This window comes from Phaethon aethereus, assembly GCF_964289735.1.
Source record: "Phaethon aethereus genome assembly, chromosome: 19".
In the NCBI taxonomy this organism is placed as follows: Eukaryota; Metazoa; Chordata; class Aves; order Phaethontiformes; family Phaethontidae; genus Phaethon; species Phaethon aethereus.
In genome coordinates this window covers 5,380,908-5,403,323 of record NC_138595.1, presented here as the reverse complement: position 1 = coordinate 5,403,323, position 22,416 = coordinate 5,380,908, and the positions used below count along the sequence as shown (strand labels likewise).

General features: G+C 39.7%; 1 protein-coding gene across 3 annotated transcripts in view; it reads left to right on the top strand.

Annotated features, from left to right (window-relative positions):
• Window positions 1-507: 507 nt before the first annotated feature.
• TAOK1 (TAO kinase 1) overlaps window positions 508-22,416 on the top strand; it is a gene marked incomplete at its 5' end in the record, with an annotated part of 34,899 nt that continues 12,990 nt past the window's right edge. For 2 of the 3 annotated variants that reach the window (XM_082008469.1, XM_082008468.1), the window contains 13 exons: window positions 508-639; window positions 5,124-5,195; window positions 8,147-8,248; window positions 9,597-9,642; window positions 10,523-10,619; window positions 11,400-11,513; window positions 12,284-12,375; window positions 14,930-15,023; window positions 16,434-16,515; window positions 18,464-18,631; window positions 19,490-19,693; window positions 20,902-21,036; window positions 21,618-21,854. In XM_082008469.1, the coding sequence (XP_081864595.1) occupies window positions 508-639; window positions 5,124-5,195; window positions 8,147-8,248; window positions 9,597-9,642; window positions 10,523-10,619; window positions 11,400-11,513; window positions 12,284-12,375; window positions 14,930-15,023; window positions 16,434-16,515; window positions 18,464-18,631; window positions 19,490-19,693; window positions 20,902-21,036; window positions 21,618-21,854 (1,575 nt within the window). Of the gene's footprint in view, window positions 640-5,123; window positions 5,196-8,146; window positions 8,249-9,596; window positions 9,643-10,522; window positions 10,620-11,399; window positions 11,514-12,283; window positions 12,376-14,929; window positions 15,024-16,433; window positions 16,516-18,463; window positions 18,632-19,489; window positions 19,694-20,835; window positions 21,037-21,617; window positions 21,855-22,416 lie in introns of all 3 variants that reach the window. The other variant, XM_082008467.1, reaches the window with a different exon arrangement.

The window sequence follows — 22,416 nt, the reverse complement described above, 5'->3', positions numbered from 1 at the left end:
ATATATAGAGAGATATGTGTATGTGCAATTGTGTCACAAAGTCCAAACAATGCTTCAAGACAGCACATGTAACTCTTCAGAGGGAGGCTGTCAGGGTAATACGGGCTCGCTAGTGACAAACTGGTTATCGCTGTAGGTCAGAGAGGTTCTGTTGACCGCTCTGCAGGAGACTGAGCAGATGCTGGAACAAGGAATGTGTCTCATTTTGTGTTTCGATTTTGCTGTGTGTTCTGTAGAAATGTTTGACTGCTGTCACAGTGGGACTGTGACATTATCCCAGCAGATAGGTTGCGTTGCTTCACGCCCTAGGGATGCTTGCTCTGGAAGAAGTGGAAGCTGCTCTGCTGTTGCTTTGTTTCTGGCTCTTTGAGAAGAGGATAATCAGTGAAGGATTGCAATCTTTTTCTTGCAGTAATCCATGCTGAAGAGGCTCCATTCATACAGATGAACCAAGGGTTGAGGCAGCACTTTAAACCCAGATAGTCGGTCGGCTAACTGCCCAGCAGGATGCCATCAACCAGCCGAGCGGGCAGCCTGAAGGACCCAGAAATTGCAGAGCTCTTCTTCAAAGAAGATCCAGAAAAGCTCTTCACAGATCTCCGAGAGATTGGCCATGGAAGCTTCGGAGCAGTTTATTTTGTAAGTAGTTCTGTGACTTGTGAATTACAGCTCTGTCTCTTTTTACCTTTAAATTGTGGACGTAGACTTTTTTGAACATACTGAGGAAAAGAAACTACTGTGAATCTTTTTATATGCCGTTTGGGGCAGAGATGTTTTCTTGTGTGACTGTACAGTCTCAGTCTGTTCAGACTCGCGGTATCTGTAAGGTGTTTGCATACAAACTGAAAAGAAAAACTGGAAATGTGGCCCTGGCCCTTGCTTTTAGGTGCATCGTTGTGCTGTGAGCAGGGATTTATCTGCAAATTAAAACATGGACTTCTGCTCCATCAATTCTGACTGGCAATGCAGTTCTCTTGGTCTGATTGTCTCCTTATCATCTCTTGTCACTGAGTGAAATTGAGTTCTCTCTCCCTTTGTTCATACCCCCAGGCTCCCTTAAAGCCATTCTTCCTGTTTGACACCTGAATGTTGATGCTTTTGTTGTCGTTTGTCCCGTCACATCCTTCCCTACTGCAGGCAAGAATCCCAGTATTCATCTGCATAAAACTTACTTGACGTGAACGTCTGGACAGCAGAATTTTTCCCAGGCTGCTTGTATAGTTCAACCGGAGGTGGAGTGTCTCACAGTAACCTCGTTTGCAGGTTCCTGTATGTTAACCAAAGTGCATACTGTGAGACCTTCATTAAAAACACATTTTCCTCAGAAAACCTTTTCACATTTATAATTATAGGAGGTGTGGCCAAACCTGCCAATTTTCCTTCAGAAAGCCATTTGTGTCAGTATTTTATGAGATGCCTATTCATTGTTAATAATTGCAGCAGACCATGTTGGGAACTTTCCAGCACAAATTTAATGCAGCACAGATGAACTAATTAGGAAAAGCTTCTTAATTTTGTTCGCTGCTTAAAACTATGAGCTGCCCCTGTCTGGGAAACAGATCTGGGGGAGGAAGTGTTTTCTAACGAAACGGTGCTCACCTGCGGCCTCTACTTCATCTCACTTTGGTTAAAGAGTGGATATATATATATAAAAGGAGGGAACTGAGAAATCTGTCTTCCTGCTATGGAAATATTATTGAAGAAATATTGTTGTGGAAATATTATTGAAGTTTTTGAGGAGCACTGTCTTACAGAGGCTTGCATGAGCCACGTGGGTATGGAAAGCCAACGTACAGCTAGAGGTAACCTGCGAGCTGTGTGCTAACAGCGCTGCCAGACATCAGCAGGGAGCTGCCGTCGTGGCATTCGTAGACTGCCTGAACTTTGTAGTTGTGGTAAGGGCTGATTGCCCATTACCAGCTCCTTCTACAAAGAGATCGAAAGTAAGAGGTCATTAATCTAGGCCCTTCTTTCTCTTTTTCCCCCACCATTTTAGACTACCAGTTCATTACGGGTTGGTATTTATTCGCTAAAGAGTGCGATTACTTGATGGTGTTTGGATTGTGCCGCTCTGACAGAAAGTACGTCTAACTTGGCACTTGCAAAAAGACAAGTGCAAGCAGTGCATCGCACTGCTCCAACCCCTTTGGGGGCTTGCTTTTTTGTCAAGTAAGAGAGTTTCCAAAAAAGAACATACGCTGTTGCTATTTCTGTGTTACAAAGTTTTAACCTATAGGTTTTGTGTTGTATTATGGTATGTTTTTACTAGGAGCAGGTCTAAGATCTTGATTCTGAAACTGTTTCATGTAATGTACGGGATACCTCAAACAGAAGCCCAAAAGATGAGAAAGAGGGAGAAATTTAGTGTAAATTAAATAAGCATAAAGACCTAAGGTAGAGGAGTGTATGTCTTGGGTCCTTTATTCCTTTGTAAAGCTAGGGAAACAACTTCTGTTAAGTTTCTTTAAGAAGATTTTGATTCTGCTAATGCAAGCAATTAAACTTTCTCTAATCAATGTACTATTGGATTGTGGTTGATAACTCCTTAAAAGCATATTACCAAAGCCGATGACATGCTCCACCTTTTCTTTGCTCGTGCTTTGGTTGTATCGCTGCTGAAGTTACTCTGGTCACCAGATGTTGATCCTTTGTATGGAGTTTTTGGAGCAAAGCAAAATATATCCACATAAATGCCTGCCATAAAACAAGCCTCATTCATTTGGGTTGTTTAAGTTAGCTGGCCTTGTAACATCTTCATGCCTTTCGTCTAGGAAACCTCTTTTTTCAATTATTCAAGACCACAACGAGACTAAAAAAGGAAACGAAGCTCCATGACTGTAACATTCGTGGGGTGTCAGCTGTGGTGGTTCTCTCTCAGCCCCGCTGTAGCGACGAGGGACTGTCGGTGTTAGGGGAACACAATCAGGGCTTGCTCGCTTGGGTTCTCTAAGACATAGCACACACCCCCCCTCCCCAGTCTGCTTTCCTTGCATACAGCCTGGACCAAAAATGTTGATGGTAAATAGATGTGGGAATAATTAACAAGTAGAAAAATCCATATAATCCTGAAATCTCCCCCTGCCTTTTTTAAAATGCAGTTGAGTCTTTCATTGTTAGTTGTACCTACCTCTCTTTCCTTTTAGTGGTGATCCCGAGAAGGGGTGATATATTATCTTGTGTGATAACTGGCTAAGAGTGTTTACTCTTGTCCTCGTCTTTGTTTCTGTTACATCCTGCAATGGGAAAGCTTTTTGTTTTGTTTTTTTTCTTTCATAATTGACATGAATTTTGCTGGTTCACCTCATGGTTTTAGTTTCTTAGAAACTGCAAGTCTGGCACCTCTGAATCATTTTGGTATTATCCTTACCCTACTCCCTGCTCTGCAGTGTAATAATAGCTTTCACTTGACACAGGAAACCTACTACACTGGAACACTGCAGATGGAGCAGAAGAGTAACCCACTCTCTTTTGTTAGAGTTGTGTTCTTTCTGCTCTACTCTGGTATTTTGCTTGCCTGTTTTATTGCAGTTTTTCACTGATTTTGAATGTGTCAGAGATTGTCTTTAGGTAGTAAAGATCTAGGAGGTGGAATTTTATTCTTTGTTTTTCATCTCAAAAACCAAAAATAGTCATCCTCCCAGTCTTAGAGGTAGTGCAGTATCAGTGAGATGGTAGGAAGGTTCCTCTCAAACAGAAAGAAAACTAAAAATAGTATTGGTTCAAGCTTATCATAACTGGTTGAAATAAAGACTGACAGCGAACCTTGGCAATCTCTTTTTAATGAATGGCAGAATTAAAACATGACTGAAAAACCTTTTTACAAAAGGCAGCATCCCATTACTTCATTAGTCCCTATTCTGATAGGCTGTGCTTGATAGTACAAATATATTAAAAATCAGCATTTTCATCCATCATCAGTGAATGCTGTGGTGCACATTATTTTGATTTACATCATTTGACTTCGTATCCAAGTTGAGTATTCCTATCAGGAGACTCGGAGGACTTTCCTCCACCACCCTCCCCTGCCACTGAAATCCTTAACAGAGGAGAGGCTGGGGTCTTGTCTGGAGCCATCCTTCCTGCAAGGTGGAGCAACGCTACCTCTTCTCCTGCCGGGGTGAATGAGCCATTGCTTTGGTGCTAAATTGAACAAAACTTCTTGTCTAGCCTTTTCTTGATTTGTTGCTGTCTAAGTCAGGAAGTCTGCCTTTGAAGTGTGAAAAAACATGTACATCTATTGTGCAGTGTGAGTAATAATATTATTGGACTGAGAATTTCACTTGATGCCGGAAACCTACTACACTGGAACACTGCAGATGGAGCAGAAGAATAACCCACTCTCTTTTGTTAGAGCTGTGTTCCTTCTGCTCTACTCTAGTATTTTGCTTGCCTGTTTTATTGCAGTTTTTCATTGATTTGAATGTTTCAGAGATTGTCTTTAGTTAGTAAAGATCTAGGAGGTGGAATTATTCTTCCTTTTTCATCTCAAAACCCAAAAATAGTCATCGACCCAATCTCAGAGGTGGTGTAGTATCAGTGAGACAGTAGCTCTTTCCGAATGGGAATCGGAAGATGGGCCACTTAGATTGCTGGCGTCTATGTAATCTGCCTTCCTTCAAGACACAATAGGTAATTTGTGGGAGCACTGGGGAGAAAGCTGGTGGTGTCTGGAGCAGGTATCTTCTGCGCATCCTGTGACATCTTTGCTTATGTTTGGAACAGAGCAAGGGGACTGAGCCGGGCATCTGTTTTGTCTGGAATGGACCTGGGCAGGGCGAGAAGTTGATTTAGGGAAAATCCATTCTACTTGAATCAGAGGTGCTTTTATAAGCAGTGATTTTTAGTTTAGAAGTGATGGTATTCAGCTCCTGCAGAGACTTGCTGAAGGTTGAGCATGGAAAATTGTCGTACCTTGTCTCACAAACAGGAGGTGATCTTTAACTTTGGAAGGAATTTTCTAATAGATGTAGCAGTCACACCCCTGGAAGATATTTTACCTTAACTCTGTAAAAGTTAAGCGATGGATAAAGATCTTCCATTTATTCAGTGTGGGTATATTTTGTTTACATCTTATGGGAAATCACGATCTGAAGACACTGATGCATCATGTTTTCATGTTACAGGCACGTGATGTGCGCACCAATGAAGTGGTGGCCATCAAGAAAATGTCATATAGTGGGAAGCAGTCCAATGAGGTATGTAGAATATGTTGCATATTAAATTTTGACCATTGCAAATACTTATTATATGGGATGATTTTAATTAGCCTGGGCTACAGCAAGAGGGATCTTTCCTATAACTGTAGAGGTGAATGATGGTACCGTGTAAAGAAAACTAATTTACTGTTCAGAGTGTTTTTCTGCCTGATCTGCTGCTGGAAAAGATGGATAGGACTCATTGTTTCCAGACACAAAGGGGTCTCTTATGGGATCACATAAATGTGTAGAAAGCAAAAAGAAAATTAAAAATGGTAGTTCTGTATGTTAGTATGTCTTGTTGCCCTTAAACATTGCCTTTTAATTACCTTTTAAAACAGTGCTGTTGCTTACTGGACAAAGGAATAATAGTAATGGATGCAGTAGTGAAAGATTCGGAGGGAATCTTGCTTGTACAAAGTAGTGAGGCAGAGTGCTTCCTTCCCTGGAATGACTGTCCTGATGAAGAGCTAAAACAAAAGCAAAACAGCAATGAATGAATGAGTGTGAAAATCTGAACAGCAGCATAGTTACGGAAGAACTGCCAGAGCTGGGGATTAAGGCTTTGCAGAGAGGTCTGTAAAAATGGGCCTCTCAGATTTAAACGTCGTGTTTTCATGGCCTCCCCAGAAGTGTGTTTTTTCCCTAGGATGCTTAACAGAGATAATTGATTTTATCCTTGGAATGTTTAAGTGCTAACTTAAGTCTTGAAAAGCCCGACATGACATGAACAGCTGATTTGGTATTATTTCTGGTAAACACCATCTATCAAATTGTGGCATGATTTTTCAACAGAAGTATTTATTGTAACCATGTTGTTCAAGACATTTATGGCTCCCTCCCTTCATTCTCTATATTCCAGCCTTAGAAGCAGTCTTGCTCTGATGAGTTTGACTAACAACTCGTTGCTTTCTGTGCCTGCCTTTTGTGCTACAAGGAGCTGAACTATTTCTTCCTTTCTCTGCGTGTGCATGTATCTGTGTAGGAGGCAGAGGTGGCAGTGTCTCTCCAGCAGTCCTAAATTCTAGCTTCATAGTTAAATTTGCTATGTGTGTTTCTATTTTGTCACTGCAGTGACTTGTTTAACTGTGTACTGATGAAAGAATAATTTGTACTTACTACTTGTCCTACTGTTTTAATTACTGTGAGCTATAAATACTCAATTCACATGAATGAAACAAACTGTGCATACTTCAGGAATAGCTTTTGTTTGTCTTCAATGCGTATGTTTCTTTATTTTGAAGAAAGTAATAAGACCAGGATTAAAACACTTTCTATTTTACTTCTATTTTTATTGTTTTGTTCATAAGTTTGCTAAAGTTATGATCTAGCCTATGTAAAGAAAATTGATTAAAGGCATTCTGGTATCATTTATATTTACTTTGGTTTCATAATAAGATTTTCTCATTGGTGGGAACAATTACTTTCTAAAATAAGAACATATTTTATTCTAAAAATAAGTTTAAAACCTTTGAAATATGTAGTACTGTGCTTTTAATGTGATCTCAGAGCTTTTTTTTTTTTACGCAGGAAATTATGAATACATCTTGACTAATGTATCACCTCTCTCTTCCCAGTACAGAAGTTTAGTGTGGCGCTTTCTTGGTTTGGCTTTTATTGCTTAGTACCTCAAAACCTTTGAGCCTAAAGTTAAAAGGCAACTAAGTCATTCTTGTACTGGAACGAGGGTGTCAGTGAGAGAGTTTATCTTAATATAGTTGTGCTAATGCCCCTCTCATGAAATTTGTGGTGTGGAGAAATGCTTAGTCAATAAGCTGCCTCGGTCATGGCTACCATGTTCCCTGGTTTGATTTGTTTTTCTAACCCTAAAATTCTTATTGGTGGGGATTTGGGTTTTGTACGTGTTTTCCAAAGGATTTGGGTATATATGGACCTCTGTCCATCTGTGAATCCTAGCCATACATACGCCTGAGAAGGTGTGTGCTGAGAGATTAACAGGACCTGGAAAACAGCTTTTGAACCTTTTCGTGTTGGGTGAGGTTTCTCTACTTCTGATTAACTTCAGAACCGATAACTCTTTCTCAAAAACATTTTCAGTGTCAACACTGTTGTGTTGACGTCTGCATACTTCAGTGGTTTCAGCTACTGCATTTGTTTTTGAAAATTGTCCAGAAGTTGTAGTTTTGCTGTTGCACTTACAAGCTTCTGCCTTTCTTGCCTGAGGAGGTGTGGCTGTGCAGCAAATAGGAGGACTTGGTGATTTCCTCTGAGGGGAGTAATGGCAATGTCCTGGCAGACATCGGAACGTGACGTTTTGGCCTCTTCTGTACTTTAAAGTTGCACTGGCAGAGTTCCCCTTATTATAAACCTGGATTTTGCTTTATGTGTTCATTCTTTTATTCCTGCAGAACCATTCCCTTATCTAGTAGGTAACTCATTTTAAATCAGACCTTGTAAAGACTAAACTAGTAATGGAGAAGCATCAAGAATGTAGTCAGATATTTGGCGGCTGATAAATGGAGCCTCATCTGGTGTAATATAGTTACTGGTAGGGATAAGTCTTTATGTCTACAATGAGACAGCTGATCCTGCTGAAGGACACTTATCATCCACATCTCTTTCAGGTTGGGATGTATGTTTGATTTGACAACAGAAGTGTCCTTTAAAAAAGGATTGCTGCTTTTTTTGAGGACTTGCTCAGATATTAAGTGTTTACCAGTATATCCTATGCATCCATACAAATAGGTAGTATTACATTGATGAGAGATCACTAGACCCTTCCCATACAGCCTAATGGATCAACAACTTATTTTGTAGTTCTGTTGAGGAGTTAAGCAGTGAACATCATGTTGTTGATGAAAATCTTATTTTGATTTGGAACCTTAAGATGGTTTTGCCTCTTAAAATAATTAAATGTCATGCTAACTTAACAACAATCAAAAAAAGGTAACAGTTTTATAAAGTCTTTCTATTCCTTTTATTTTCTACAGAAATGGCAGGATATTATTAAGGAAGTCAAGTTCCTCCAAAGAATAAAACACCCTAACAGTATAGAATACAAAGGCTGCTATTTGCGGGAGCATACAGCATGGGTAAGCATCTGCTGCACTCTGCACTTCTCTTGCCTTGGTCAAGGGTGCTTTAAAATATCTCCAGCTGGCTTTCAGGAGGCACCTGAACACTTCCATTGCACAGATTCTCAGATGAGAATAGCCAAGGACCTCACAGGTGATCAGCAAAACTGAATGTAGTTTTTTTGAAACAAGATTTAGGGAAATTTTCCCTTTCATTTGCGGAGTAAGGTGACTGTGCTGTTGTTCTGGTGTATTTAACTTGATGGACTGAGTATTTCAAATTAATAATAATGGAGGAAGGTGGCGAGGGAACAAATTTATCCATCGCTTTTCTTGCTGTAAGGAAAGGTGAGAATTTCACTTGTGCTGCCTGGGTAGCAAGTATGGCAACGTTATTAGATACTTGCAGGTTGCTTAATGCATTTGGTGTGCCACTGAGTATTAATGGTTCAGTACTTTACAGATGGACTGAATATAGTGTTCAGTTGTACTTTAATGGAATAGGTTAGAAATCCTCCTGATAATTCATTTAAAGTATATTTTGAGGTGTTAGTATTTCTGTTATTTAAATAAATTCTTCTGTTGTATATTGTTTACTTTGGCTGTCGTTTTTGTGTGTGTTCAGGTGACAAAACCAACTAACTGATTTTATCTCTAGCTGTCAGGTCCTAATTAATTTCATACATTTGATTTAAACAAACAAAAAAAACCCAAACCCCCAAACTAAATTTGATTTGAGTTTGTGTGCACAAAAATGTGGGTAGGAATAGATGTGATTGGCTATGCAGAGGAAGCATTTTGTCAAATGAAAAGTGTGATGTAGCACCTCTCATTGACAAAGTTTATGTAGTATGATACGCTAAAGAAATCATATTGTTGAATTAATAGTTTGAATTGAAAGTACTGTTCATGTGTTAGCGTCAATAAATCTACAGGACAAAGTTTCTGTTCCTTTTTTTGAAACTTGACTGGGACAAAATCTTAAGTAAATCCCTAAATAGCCCTTTAATACTCTGATAAGCTTGTTAAGTGCAATTTAACGTTCCTGTTAAATACGTGCATATAAAATAAGATATGTAATATAATACTTAACTGCTTATGAATGTGCTTTTGCCTTCCTTACAAGTTTTGTTACTTGGTACCTTACACAGGAAGGTTGTGCTAATTCCATAGAGGTGTCCTTGTGGGAGGGATCAGTGTGACAGTGCTGGGATGGGGCTTATCTTACAGGCAATACTTGTTTTGTTATGGCAGTCTGCATTGTATGCACCAGTCATTATTTCTAGATTTCGCCGTAGAAATCTAGAAAACATACATGTACTATTAGTGATTTCTTTAACAACTATTTTGATTTCTTCCCATACAGCTTGTTATGGAATATTGTTTAGGATCAGCATCAGACTTACTAGAAGGTATGTCATGCATGTTTGTTTGATTGAAAGACAGAAGTAGGAGATGTCAGCATCACAAAATTGTCCTGGAGTATATAGTTTTGTTTGGGGACAGAGTGTGTGTGAGCAGTTATAGTTTTTCAAATTCTTGCATGGCTGTAATGGTTTTTCTGTAGAATATAGTCTCTCCTATGATCCTAGTTTCTCCTTGCTTCATATTATTTTAAAGTTGTTGGTCAGCTATTTATTGTCTTCTGAATAGGTTCTCCTGTCATGACAGTTCAAGATTTATTTCTGAAAACCCTTGCTGTTGATCCTGATGCTTACTAACAGCTGTAGGCCTGTTGACTAAAATAGCACTGCAGCAGTATTAGGGTTTTTGTTAAATGGTCGTTTTTCTATCAGGCTTCTTGAAGTGAACTTTCTTGGAAGATATATGTGTGGCCAGTAAGTTGGTCATCTCCTTTCCTTGCCAGAAGCATTTCAGGACAAGCCTGAGCTGCCGGAGAGTCATCTGTATTGCTACAGTTTGTTTATTCATGTGTGAATTGTTGTAAAGTTCTAGAGTTTGGAATTTAGTTTCATTAACGGAAAATTTAATATTGAGTCTCAATTAGATATTTGGGAGAATGGTCACAACTGTCAGGAACATAGTTTATGGTTGCAAAGTAGTCTCTTTTTGATAGTAAATAGCTGCCATTTGACAGTTAGAAGATGACCTCTGATTGTAGGATGTACTCAACACTCTGAACTGTTTTTGCATTTGCTTTTCATGCTGAACCTAGTCAAAATGAACTTTTAGTATTTTCTCTGTGTTTACATTGTTAACAGTACTCACTTGCATGCTGCAGACTGCATTGTTTTCTTTAATATTGAATTTCAAATAAATTCTTTCCTCAAGTTCATAAAAAGCCATTGCAAGAAGTGGAAATAGCAGCAATTACCCATGGTGCTCTCCAGGGATTAGCATACTTGCATTCTCACAATATGATCCATAGGTAAGTGGTTATACATTTGCTGTCTCACACACTTATAGGTAACTTACTTTATTGACTGTATCCCCTTCATCCCAAATTTCATATTTGTAAGCAGACATTTTCTTTTCACAGTATCCATATGCTCCCAAACTAGTGATTTATAGTAGTCAAATACTAGCAAGCTATGTGTCTCCATATGCACTGTCTCTTATAGTTGGTGTTTATAATTTCTGCAGAATTGCTTTGAATCTGCTAAGGTTTTCAATACTTGATACGATGCTGATTGTTCCCTGAAGCAGTGAGTAGCAAGGCAGGCTGAGTTCACCTAAACAGCTTGTAGCAACTGCAAGGCGGCAAAGATTGCTGGGGCAGGGGGGGAGCGCTAATACTTGAAAAATTAGCTTTACTTGAACACACGTGTTGAGAAGCACACAGTAATGTTGGATGCAAATGTTCTTTGTGTTTGAAGTACCTGCTGCATTTTAGTAGGATGAAGGATTTGAATAGTTACATTATTAGGACTTTCTGAAAAACGTTTATAAAGGACATAGTTGATACAGAACGTTTTGCTGAACCTTATATCTGAAGCTTATCCAGGTGTGCCTTTTTAAGTTGATTTTTAAGACAAACTAGATTCTAAGATCAAGGGCCATGTTAAGCTATTAACCTAAAGGTTAAAGACTTTGTGTTTGGAGGAAATGAGGCTTGAGCATGTGAATACTGGAGTGCTTTGTAGTCAGTCCTATAGAAGGTTTTCTTCTATTGAGAGGAATAACACTGACATTCATATTCTATAACCAGAGATATCAAGGCAGGAAACATCCTGCTGACAGAGCCAGGACAGGTGAAACTTGCTGACTTCGGGTCTGCTTCCATAGCATCTCCTGCCAACTCATTTGTGGGGACGCCATATTGGTAAGCCAAGAGTTTTACGCATTTCTGGCTCTGAAGTAAAAGGATCATTTATTTGGTATTTAATATACTTGGGCTTTGTTGGAGCTAGCTTTGTAATCTTCGCTTGTGGTAGTGATAAAATGTACTTTGCAAAAAAAGATTAAATAATACTTAGGCTCTGACTTCAAGAAATCGTGAATCCTTGTATTTTTCGTTCACAGAAAGTAATAAAAAATTTTGTTGTTCTACTTACCCTGACATTAAGTGGTAGAGGTGGGATTGAATCATCTGTAATATATTTTAATCACTCCCCCCAGTGGTTTTAACAATTCGTATATTCTCACCACGTCTGGTTGTTGAAATAACTGAAGTGTTTTTTCTTTCATAGGAAAGGCCAGGTTCATTGAACAAAACCCTTTGCAGATCCCTTGTATGCTTTTGATCTCTTACACCTAATCTGTGGTGTTTACACAACTGCATGCTATAATTATTTCACCAGAGTTGGTGAGCCAGCTAAACTATTGGAAATGTGGGAGGGTGAGAAGGTGGTGATACTCATAAATGGAGAGCTGGACAAAGCACAGGAGAACATCGCGCAGCCTCTGTATAGGCTTGTACTAGTGTGGGTGCTTGGTCTTTGTTCCCAGTATCCCATCTTCATGCCTGATACCTTGGGGAATAATTTGCTTACGGTAGCTGAAATCAGTGAAACAGTCTATTTCATTGAAACACTGATGATGAGAACATGTTCCATTGCCCAGAATTTTATGAGCACTGATTTCCTATTTTAGGATGGCCCCAGAAGTGATTTTAGCCATGGATGAAGGGCAGTATGATGGCAAAGTAGATGTTTGGTCTCTTGGAATTACCTGTATTGAGTTAGGTAAGTTATTTTCTTTGAAAAAATTATAAAATGGTGTTATTTAATACCTAGAACTTATTCAGCTGAATTACAGTGCAGAAGATCTATGCTTCCTTCCTTGTTCTGGTTTCTCTGAGACTTACACTTTAGAGAAGGGAGCTAAATGTGCTCTCTAGAATTCAAGACCAGCTCTCCAGTTTGATGTTTATTGAACTGGTGTTTTCATTACCCAAAAAAAAGAGGTATATAGACAAAGAAAATAGTCAAGCTATATCGCTGAAGGTGTTCACGTTCTGTGGGAGAGGCAGTTAACTTCTGAACTGAAAAACAGTCTATTTGCTGAGCAGCTCTAGAAATGAGCAATTAAAAGTGCCAGTGTAAAAGTATATTTAATGGTATAAATTGATATTGTTTGCATGAAAATGTAAGATATATTAACAAGTTCTGCAAAAATGATGTTTGGGATAAGTGGGCAGCTTCAAAGCTATATTCAGTGTATGTTGTCACTTGTGAAGAGATTCAGCTGGAAAATCTCTTTTTAAAAAAGAAAAAGATATGGAATAATCCAGTTTTGAAGTGGTAACCTATAAGCCAAAACCAAAAGAGTTGATGGCATTGCCATTAGAACAGACCCCTTAAAGCAGAACGTCAGTTCAAAAGGGCTATGTTAGTATGGCATTCTATTTAAATTTAACCTACGGTGTTTTCTTGAAACAAAAAATACACTCACTGAAGCACAATGCTGTGCGCAGCACTACTCAGATTTTAGTCAGGATCCAGCTCTGTAGAAGCACTTAGCTGTAAGTTTTTCTTGGGATGGTGAGGTTTAGTGCTGCTTGTTGCACCTGAGGCTGTCCTGCCATCCTTGTCAGATCTCATTGCTCGTACTCCAAACCGACCTCGGTGGAGGAGCAGCCTGTCCGGGCAGTGAGAGCTCTCAGGAACACACTAATCCATGTGAACTGCACAGTTTAGCTAAAAATGCTGTCTGGCATTCCAAACTGTCAACTTCACTTTCTTCTAGGACGTGAAATAGATTCTTTCTTCTGAGCAGAGATTTTTTTTTTTTTGGTTGCCAATATAAAGCAAGTTGAAGGGGTGTGACTGTCATGACAGAATCCTGCTCCGAGTGGAGTAAGGAGACTTGGCTGGCTGCAGAGCTGCAGGAATGCAGTGAGCTCATGGCTACCACACCCCCGGGTGCCTTCCTGCACGCTGCCTTTTTGCAATATGAAGCGTTAGGCTTCGTCTACAGCTTCTAGCGTGGTGGGAGGTGAGAGTAGGTCAAGGCGGTGGAGCGTTGTAGGCTGGGTTGGTGTGGTTATCTCATTTGCCTTGGTTTGAATAAGCATGGGAAGAAGGCAAAAAATGAGACATCTAGTAGTCTTCTCAAACTATTACTTAGTCTTAGAGATAGCCCTCATTGAGGGCTCAGTTTCGGTGTTTCCTGAAGTTTTCTCTTTTATTCAGGTGAGGTAAGAGAAAGAAAAGCTAGGGAGAACAGTCAGTTAATATAATTCAAGGTGTCAGTTAAAATAGTTTAATGGATAATCAGTCTAATCCTAGATAGCAGCAACTGGTTATCTGACAGATTAGAGAAGGTAAAGTGCTACATATGAGGAAAGGCTTAACTCCTCAATTTACCTGTTCTAAGGAATTTGTAGGGCTTAGTCCGTCCTCTTGATAGCGATGAGTTAACTGGGATCTCTGATACATAGCTCACTGCTACTATTCAAGTCAAAATTGAAAAGCAGCATTAAAAAATTAGGGTTATTTTTTCTTTCTTTTTTTTTCCCCAGGAAGGAAGGTTTTCTGTTGCATTTTCACTAGTGTAGGAACGTCCCCGTGGCCTGACCAGCTTCATTGGAATGTTTATGGCAAGGCTGAGCTTTATAGGTTTACCCCATAAACATTCTGATGAAGCTTCAATTTTGTTGTTACAGTGAGATCATCTCCTTCCTCATTAAGCTTTCATGCTGTGTCAGTCTATAAGAGTAACACAAGCTTGAAAGAGAGAGAAGAGCCAAAGAGAATGCAACTCTCAAAATAGTATAAAGAGTTGGCCTGTTACTGACTTCCTGCCCATGTGCTTAGTCAGTTAAGTGTGTTTTGGTGGTTCTTTTAAGCAGCTTTTTCTTCATCACTGCTGTCCTGCTAGAATTAAATATTTGTTAGCTTTTTTGCAACTGTAGCTTAAAAAAAAAAAGGGGGGAGTGGGGGGGTTATGAAACCAAGAATGCTTAGTGGCTAAACACCGAGTATAGAGCTTACTGTTAACTTACTCCTATTTTAGTACATTAAAATGACTCAGAGAACTCAACTATGATAAACCACGTAATTTAAAAGCTTGAGAGGACAAGGCATTTGATCTTCAAAGTGCTTTCATCTTCTGCAATGGTATAGGACATATGCCAACATATCTGTCTGATTGCAGGGTAGGGTTGGTTTGGGGTTCCATGTTCAGGCAATAGTGATTCTGCTGATGTGGTTTTCTTTTTAAAGATATGTAAACTAAAAAAAGGCAAAAACATGAGACTATCTCCCTATATAAAAAATTATTTTCTTTTGTGTGTAGCGGAAAGGAAGCCTCCTTTGTTTAATATGAACGCAATGAGTGCCTTATATCACATAGCGCAGAATGAATCCCCTACACTACAGTCTAATGAATGGTGAGTATTACTAAGGGAGGAATGTTGTAGGGAATTGCTGTAAATGGAGTGCTTTGTCATGCTGAGTTCTTGAAATGGCTGGATTCCTGTTGGGAGGATGTGAGCTTGAAGGTTCTTATTAGGTTCATGATGCATTTTATATACAAAATTGACCAATTACTAAATATGAATTTAGAATCTAGAATGTGGTAGAAGCAGGACATGCTGCTGGGAAGAGCATAAGATCCTGTAAAAAATTCAGTTCATGGGTCAGTAAACATTTGAAGCTTCCAGGCTAGCCAAAAATGTGGTTTTTAGTGTTTTTTAATCACAAACCACACTGTCAATTCCTAAATCTTCTTTTGTTGAAATATTGCTTTGCAAGATGAAGACACTGCTTGTGTGCAGCAAGTGTCTGTTGCATAAACTTCAGAAGAAAAAAGGACAGTAGTAGCATTTTGTGCCTCCCAGTCTCAACAACTGTCTTTTGAAAAGAGCACACACAGTAAACTACTTTCAAAAGTTAAAAACTTCCTAATTACGTTTTTTCTAAGCCATAGTCCTAGGCCTCTACAAAGTACATTGTGCCATATTTTTATAAATTTTTTTCTACTTTCGAGAGTTTCTGGTTAGGCTATTTCACACCCTGGTCCTTGACAAAACATTCAACTCATTTTATGCATTTTTCTGAGCCAAAAATGCAATAATTTAATTTACTGAAAAATGTCAGTAGCAAAAACCCCCATTTCGTGATATGAAAGGGGCAGCGGTGGGGGAGGAAAGAAATAGAACCCGTACAACTGACGTGCTGCTGTTTTCAGGGTATAACCCTGCCCTTCTGAAAATTGTGTTCGGAGAAAGAAAGGGCAAAGTACAGAATTTTAGCTTACGGAGGGAGAGATGTTACTAAACAAGTCATGACCTTAAGTCTTGCTTGTGACAGATTGCACAATAGCGTAGAAGTTGTGTCTGAGGGGCGAAAGGCGTTTCAGGAACTGTGTGTTAACACAGTTTGCAGGTGAAACGCCTGCGCACAGAGGTGGAACGGGGCGGGGGCTCTCATGAGACCTTGACGAGTTTGTGCAATATAGAAGCTGACAGAGTTGATGCTCACACTGAGATATGGGGGTGTCCGCCTTTATACGGAACTTCCCTTCCTCTTGAGTTGCCCCATATTTTTGCATTCTTGGGCTGAAACGTTTTGCCTGGAAACTGTGGTTGAAGGGATCTACCTACTAACAGCAGTGGGCTTTGCCTTGACTGGCAGTATTGGTGGCTGTAGTACGACGTACTGGGTCTGTGTGCTTCCTCCCCACTCTTTCTACTAGCAGCGCCCAAATATGAATGTCTTGATTCTTTAATGAGCTTTGGAAATTAAACTGGGTAGCTAACTCAGATGTTTGTTTGGTTTTTTTCACTTCCTTGCCACAGGTCTGATTATTTTCGAAACTTCGTAGATTCTTGCCTCCAGAAAATTCCTCAAGACAGGCCTACATCAGAGGAGCTTCTGAAGGTTGGCTTGCTTCTCCTTTTTGTTTTCCGCATGATACTAAAAAAGGGCTATGCCCTGGGACACTCTTCTGTCTCGCCTGCCGTACCAGGTTACAGTTAAGGATGCTCTTTCTGCCGCTATCCCTAACACCTTTGAGCTGAGGGTGCTGGGGAGCGTACCGAGCTGGCGCTCCTAGCTTTACTGCCCATTTGCAGTGTCTCGGGCAGTTCCCTGGGTGACTCTCCAAGCCAGTCTTGTTCTCATCCTAAAAAGGACACCCCAGCAAGTGACACTGGATGACCATCAATTTGTCAGGAGTTCCAGTTTCTTAAGCTCAGTCTATCCTTCCAGAGATTATAATGAATCGTGACAGAGCTGCCGTGCATTAGTTAACAAATACCTCTTTATTCTATGCTATATATACACCCCTAAAGGCTTTTTATCCTCTCCCATCACCTATGTGCTTTACACGTAGAACTGATATTTGCTATTCTGATAGTATCCCTGGGCGAAGAGGGCAGAGGAAAGCAGTTTTTCTTCCCCATACTTTTCCTTGAAGTGAATAAGCCTCAGCCATCTGCAGGTTTTCTCCTGCTTTATTTCTCAGCCTTTTTTTTTCTTCATTTGTGTTCCTGTATGCTGCAGATACTTGATTTTCCTTGCTCTAGTCTGGAAGCAACGCCAATGTGGTAGATTGTTGCAAAAAGCTGACGTGTTCCTAAGTGAACGCAACTCACGTAGAATTTAGGTGTTAGAGCTGCTTTATTTTAAGTGTGACTTTAATGGATTTCCTTTGTGGCATCAGGTGGCATTCGGAATTTTGCGAACTCGTCATTCTCTTTACAGTGCTCATGACGTTGTTTTGGGGGATCTTTTTCCTGGCCATGTTTGTGCTAAACAGCGATTTTCCAAAATTTTGCATTAGTGGGAAATGGATGCTATTTATGTTTTATCATCACCCTTTTGCATGTTTTTACTTGGATGGTTCTGAGGGCTTTTGCCTTTTTAAAAACTATGTATTCAGAAAGTAAACACAATTATCCAGTAAGAGTTTCAGCGTGGGTGTGTAGTCCTGCCATTTCAGAATTCTGCAGATTGGTTTTATTTTGAGCAATGCACTGCAATTAAAGAGAACATTGATGGAAATTAAATGTTTGGGAATGTATTCCTTGCATATCTATAGTCTGAAACAGCTGCATGCCACTTTACAGAGATAGGTAGGGAATGTGACATGTTGGAAATGGCAATGCAGTTCTCCTAAGGAACAAAACGAAACTAGCGGTGGTATTAATAATGACTCACGCTTGCACAGCACATTTCATCTGGAGACTGCAAAAGCTGCTTCTGACATACATAGACAGGACTTGTTTTACCTATTGGTAAAATGTAGCTACCTTTGCAGTGAATTGCAGTGAACGTTTCTAAAAAAAGAGCATAACATGGCTGGCTGTTCTAGGCTGGGCTTGAAGGTTCACAGCCTATTTTATGACTCAGAGCTGTATGCTGAATATTTGATGCTCAAGCTTTTCTAAACAAGGAAAAAGGTTTTATAGTGAGAGTTAGCTAATTAACATTTGGTTAGAGATACTTAAACAGTCTAACACCTTTCGCATTTGTATGCTATTTGTTGCTCTTCCCCCTTTAAACCACAAGTAGATAACGTCTCTAAATACCCCAACATCCAAAGAAGTCTAGGTTTAAACTGAGCCCATTTTCATGGTATGTGAAATACCATTTCTAGTTATTTCACATCTTTACTTCTTGGTGGATGTCTCCCATCAGAAAGCAGTCATTCCGAAATCTGTCTGGACTATGAAGTTTAAAAGTAGTGCCAATGTAAGCTGTGACGGTATTCTCCTCCTGTGCAGGGAAGAGGGCTAACAAACCCAACTAGAGCTCATAATTTTGAACTCACAAGTATGTGCGCTGGAGGCATAAGAGGTCACTCACCTATTTGTGTGTTCTACAGCACATGTTTGTTCTTCGGGAGCGGCCTGAAACAGTGTTAATAGACTTGATTCAGAGAACAAAGGATGCAGTGAGAGAACTGGACAACCTGCAGTATCGTAAAATGAAGAAGCTCCTCTTCCAGGAGGCGCACAATGGCCCTGCAGTTGAAACGCAGGAGGAGGAGGAGGTGAGAGAAACTTTGGATTTCATCACTGAACCAGAGAATGATGCTGTCATTTAAATGACTACAACTCAGATATTGCTAAAATGAACGGAGGCTGTTACACACCTGACTGTAAACTCCGTCTTCCTCTCTGTGCTTGGAATAAAGCTACCTCAAGGCACGAGCAAGGACAAACAGGGTAGATGCCTAATGCCGGCAAGAAGCTGTGCCATGTGTTCATGCTTGAGCAGTTAGCTTCCAGTTCTGTAAATCCTAACTTTCTTTGTCTGTTTGTAAGGCTGCAGGAGGACTCTTTCAGCAATGGCAGTTAACCTCTATTTTGACCAGATGTACAAGGCCCTTGAGAGTCCTCTAGTTTTGTCTGGAGAATGGCATTCTAAGACATAGAAATTTGTACTTGGTTTAAAAAAAAAAAAGTCATCAAGGAAATTAATTTGTCTTTTTTGGGGTTTCATGCTGCAATCACCATGCAGAAGTTGAGACTCTCTGGACTGCTGTTCTCTCATGTACAGAAGGGAACTGTGCGAGGTGCAGGGTCCCAGCTGAGCGTGTATATGATGCTGCTGTCAGAACAGTTTCTGGTGACAGCGCTGTTTCTGATACATGATAGAATTCAGCTTGCTAACAGGCTCACTGTTGAAAAGAATCTGACATCAGCCAGTTAATCTTGACAAGGTTGATTCTTTCTCGCCCCAGCATCCCACAAGAGAAGTGTTTCATGGCAATGCCTGGAGGGTGGGAACTGCCATGACGTGGCAGGTAGATGCCTTTAGAAAGGAATAGAATGAATATTTCATTTGGTAATTTCCATAGATACAACTGTGATGGATTTGGGTTTTCTTAATAATTCCTTTCTCCTAGGAACAAGATCATGGTGTTGGCAGGACAGGAACAGTGAATAGTGTCGGAAGTAATCAGTCCATTCCTAGTATGTCTATCAGTGCCAGTAGCCAAAGCAGTAGTGTTAACAGTCTTCCAGATGCCTCGGATGATAAGAGCGAGCTGGATATGATGGAGGGGGACCACACCGTGATGTCAAATAGCTCTGTTATTCATTTAAAGCCGGTAAGCATTGGATTTTTACTGGATAACTTTGAAAGTGTAAAATGGAAGAGACTTTGGCTGGTATGATGACAAAAAGTTGAGTGCTTCCTATCCTAAATCATTGTCTACAGGTTCTAATATTGTGTTCCAGTGTGCACTGGAAACTTTGGAAGATTGCTGTAAAAATTGTTTATTTCTGTTGATTCACTGAAAATTATTGTACTAATTGCATTGTTTCAAAACGGGTTTGCTTTACCATGAGGAGTTGGAATGGTAGCTTGTGAATAGGTTTATTTAGTTGATCCCCTTAACTTGCAGAGCACTGCTTCATGGGGCAAAAGGATGTGAGAGTTCCCCCTTTTTAATTAGTGAATTCTTAAATATAAGACCCTCAGTAGGGATTGAAATCTGTTCCTGAAGCACCCAGCTTCCCAGCATTTGGTTCAAATATTCGGTTAACGAACAAAGGCGCACAGAAAAAGAAACGCAGCACTCTGGTCATGGCAAGCTGTGAAACCACTTCCCCTGCTTTACCCCTGCACGATGAAGGATAAGCTGGGGAGCGTCCCTCTGAACCACGCTGCTCTTGCTATGGAGGGCTTATCACTCCTTTTCTCAAACCAGTAACGTTTCCTTAGCTAATGATAGGTGTGGTTAGAATGTTTTGTTCTGCCCAGATACGCAACAAAGATGCAGGTATTTCCTCGGGGAGTTAATTAGTATATCATATCTAACTACTAATCGCTCTGTGATGAATGACAAACTCAAAATAAGAATGTAGAATACACCATGACAAATTTTAAAATGTGCTTTGAGGTATTTCTGTAGTGGGTGTAATGAAAATCTTCTCTATCTTGCAGGGTTACAAAGATGATGGTTCTTTCTTTCAGACTTGATATAATCTACTTTGTAGCTTTTACGTTTTGTTGAAGTAAACAATTTAACTCAGTTTTCAGTTTTCCATTTATTTTTCTCATTTTCAGCTTTAATTAGTAGTTTTCCTCCTAGTAATAAAAATGTGCAATGGGATTTCCAAAAGCAAGGATCCTAGATCAGAGCTGTTGTTGCAGTATATTCCTTCATCGAGTATGTTGGTAGCAGGGTCTTTCAGGGCTACTGAATGTAAAATGTTTTTTCTTCCTTTTAAATGTCTTTTGAACCAGACCAAAATAAAAATCTTTAGTAACACAGTTTCTCTTTGTACTCTAACGTTAATATTTGCTGATAAGGAGGAAGAAAACTACAGAGAGGAATCAGATCCTCGAACAAGGGCATCAGAACCCCAGTCTCCTCCCCAAGTCTCTCGCCACAAGTCTCATTATCGCAACCGAGAGCACTTTGCTACTATACGCACAGCATCGCTGGTATGTTAATGTTTTTATTTTGAGGAAGTTGTATAGGGAGGGATGCCTTTGAACACAGGGCTACAAAACTACTTAGAGCTGTTAGGATTTCATCAGAATATGAGCTATCCTTGTTGACTGAGATATTATCACTGAAATAGTTTAACGTAAGTTAATAAAAGCTTAAATGTGACACCTGGGCAAATGTAATCTGTGTATATTAGATATTTTCAAAACCAATATGCCTAGCAGAACGCAGGAAACTGTTTATAATAATAAGCTGTCTTTTATTTTCGTATGCATATTATGTATATTTGTGTGTGTATGTGTGTATATATGCACACTCATTGCAGTGGGCTAAAAAGACATTATTTAGTACCGGCTTTATAACAACTGTACAGTTTTTCTGCTGGAGCCCATGTGAGTTTATCGTCTACAGCAGAATTCAGTTTTTAATCTGCTCTGCTGCCATTAGGATGTGTGCTTTTCTTTGCAACAGAATCATATTTCTTTAATAAATAGTTTTCTTTTGTATTTGAAGGCTGCCGAAAAGCAGATTAAGAAACATTAACTTACCTTGGCCTGATGTGGTTACTTCCTAGGTGACAAGGCAAATGCAGGAACATGAACAAGACTCTGAACTCCGAGAGCAGATGTCTGGCTATAAACGTATGAGACGGCAACACCAGAAGCAACTGATGGCATTAGAGAATAAACTGAAGGCAGAGATGGACGAGCATCGCCTCAGGTTGGACAAAGATCTTGAAACACAGCGTAACAATTTTGCTGCAGAAATGGAAAAGCTAATTAAAAAGCACCAAGCAGCCATGGAAAAAGAGGTAGGAGATTACAGTTTAGCAGACCAGTCTATATTTGTTAATTACATTGAATTGTCCACTTCCCCTCACTGATGGAGAGATGACATTGTAGTCTCTTACATGTCTGTTTTCAGGAGCCAAGCAAATTGCTAATTAGAAAAAGGCTAATACATCACCTCCTTACAGGGGTATATGTAACTAGAGGAAAGGTATGTCCTTCATCACAGTGTGTTATACTAAATGTTAGCATACTGACCCCAGAAAAAAATACTGTAAGGGTTTTCCTTTCTTTTGCCATGTATATGCTGTCAGTCAGTGACTGCTATCAAGTGTTACGGAGGCAGATTAGCCTGCAGAGAAATGTGCTAGCTATGCTTAAATGTTCACCCTCTAGCTGCTTATGGATATGGGGGCTTTTATGCTTTTAAATAATTGATAATGAAGTGGTGCCGCCTACAGCGATTATTATTGATTCTTTGTTCGTCTTGGATATCTCGGTGGAGGGCTAAGGATACAGTTTATCATAAGGTGTTGACTTTGTTAGGCAAGACTAGCTGAACAATAGGCATGAGGAAATGAAGCG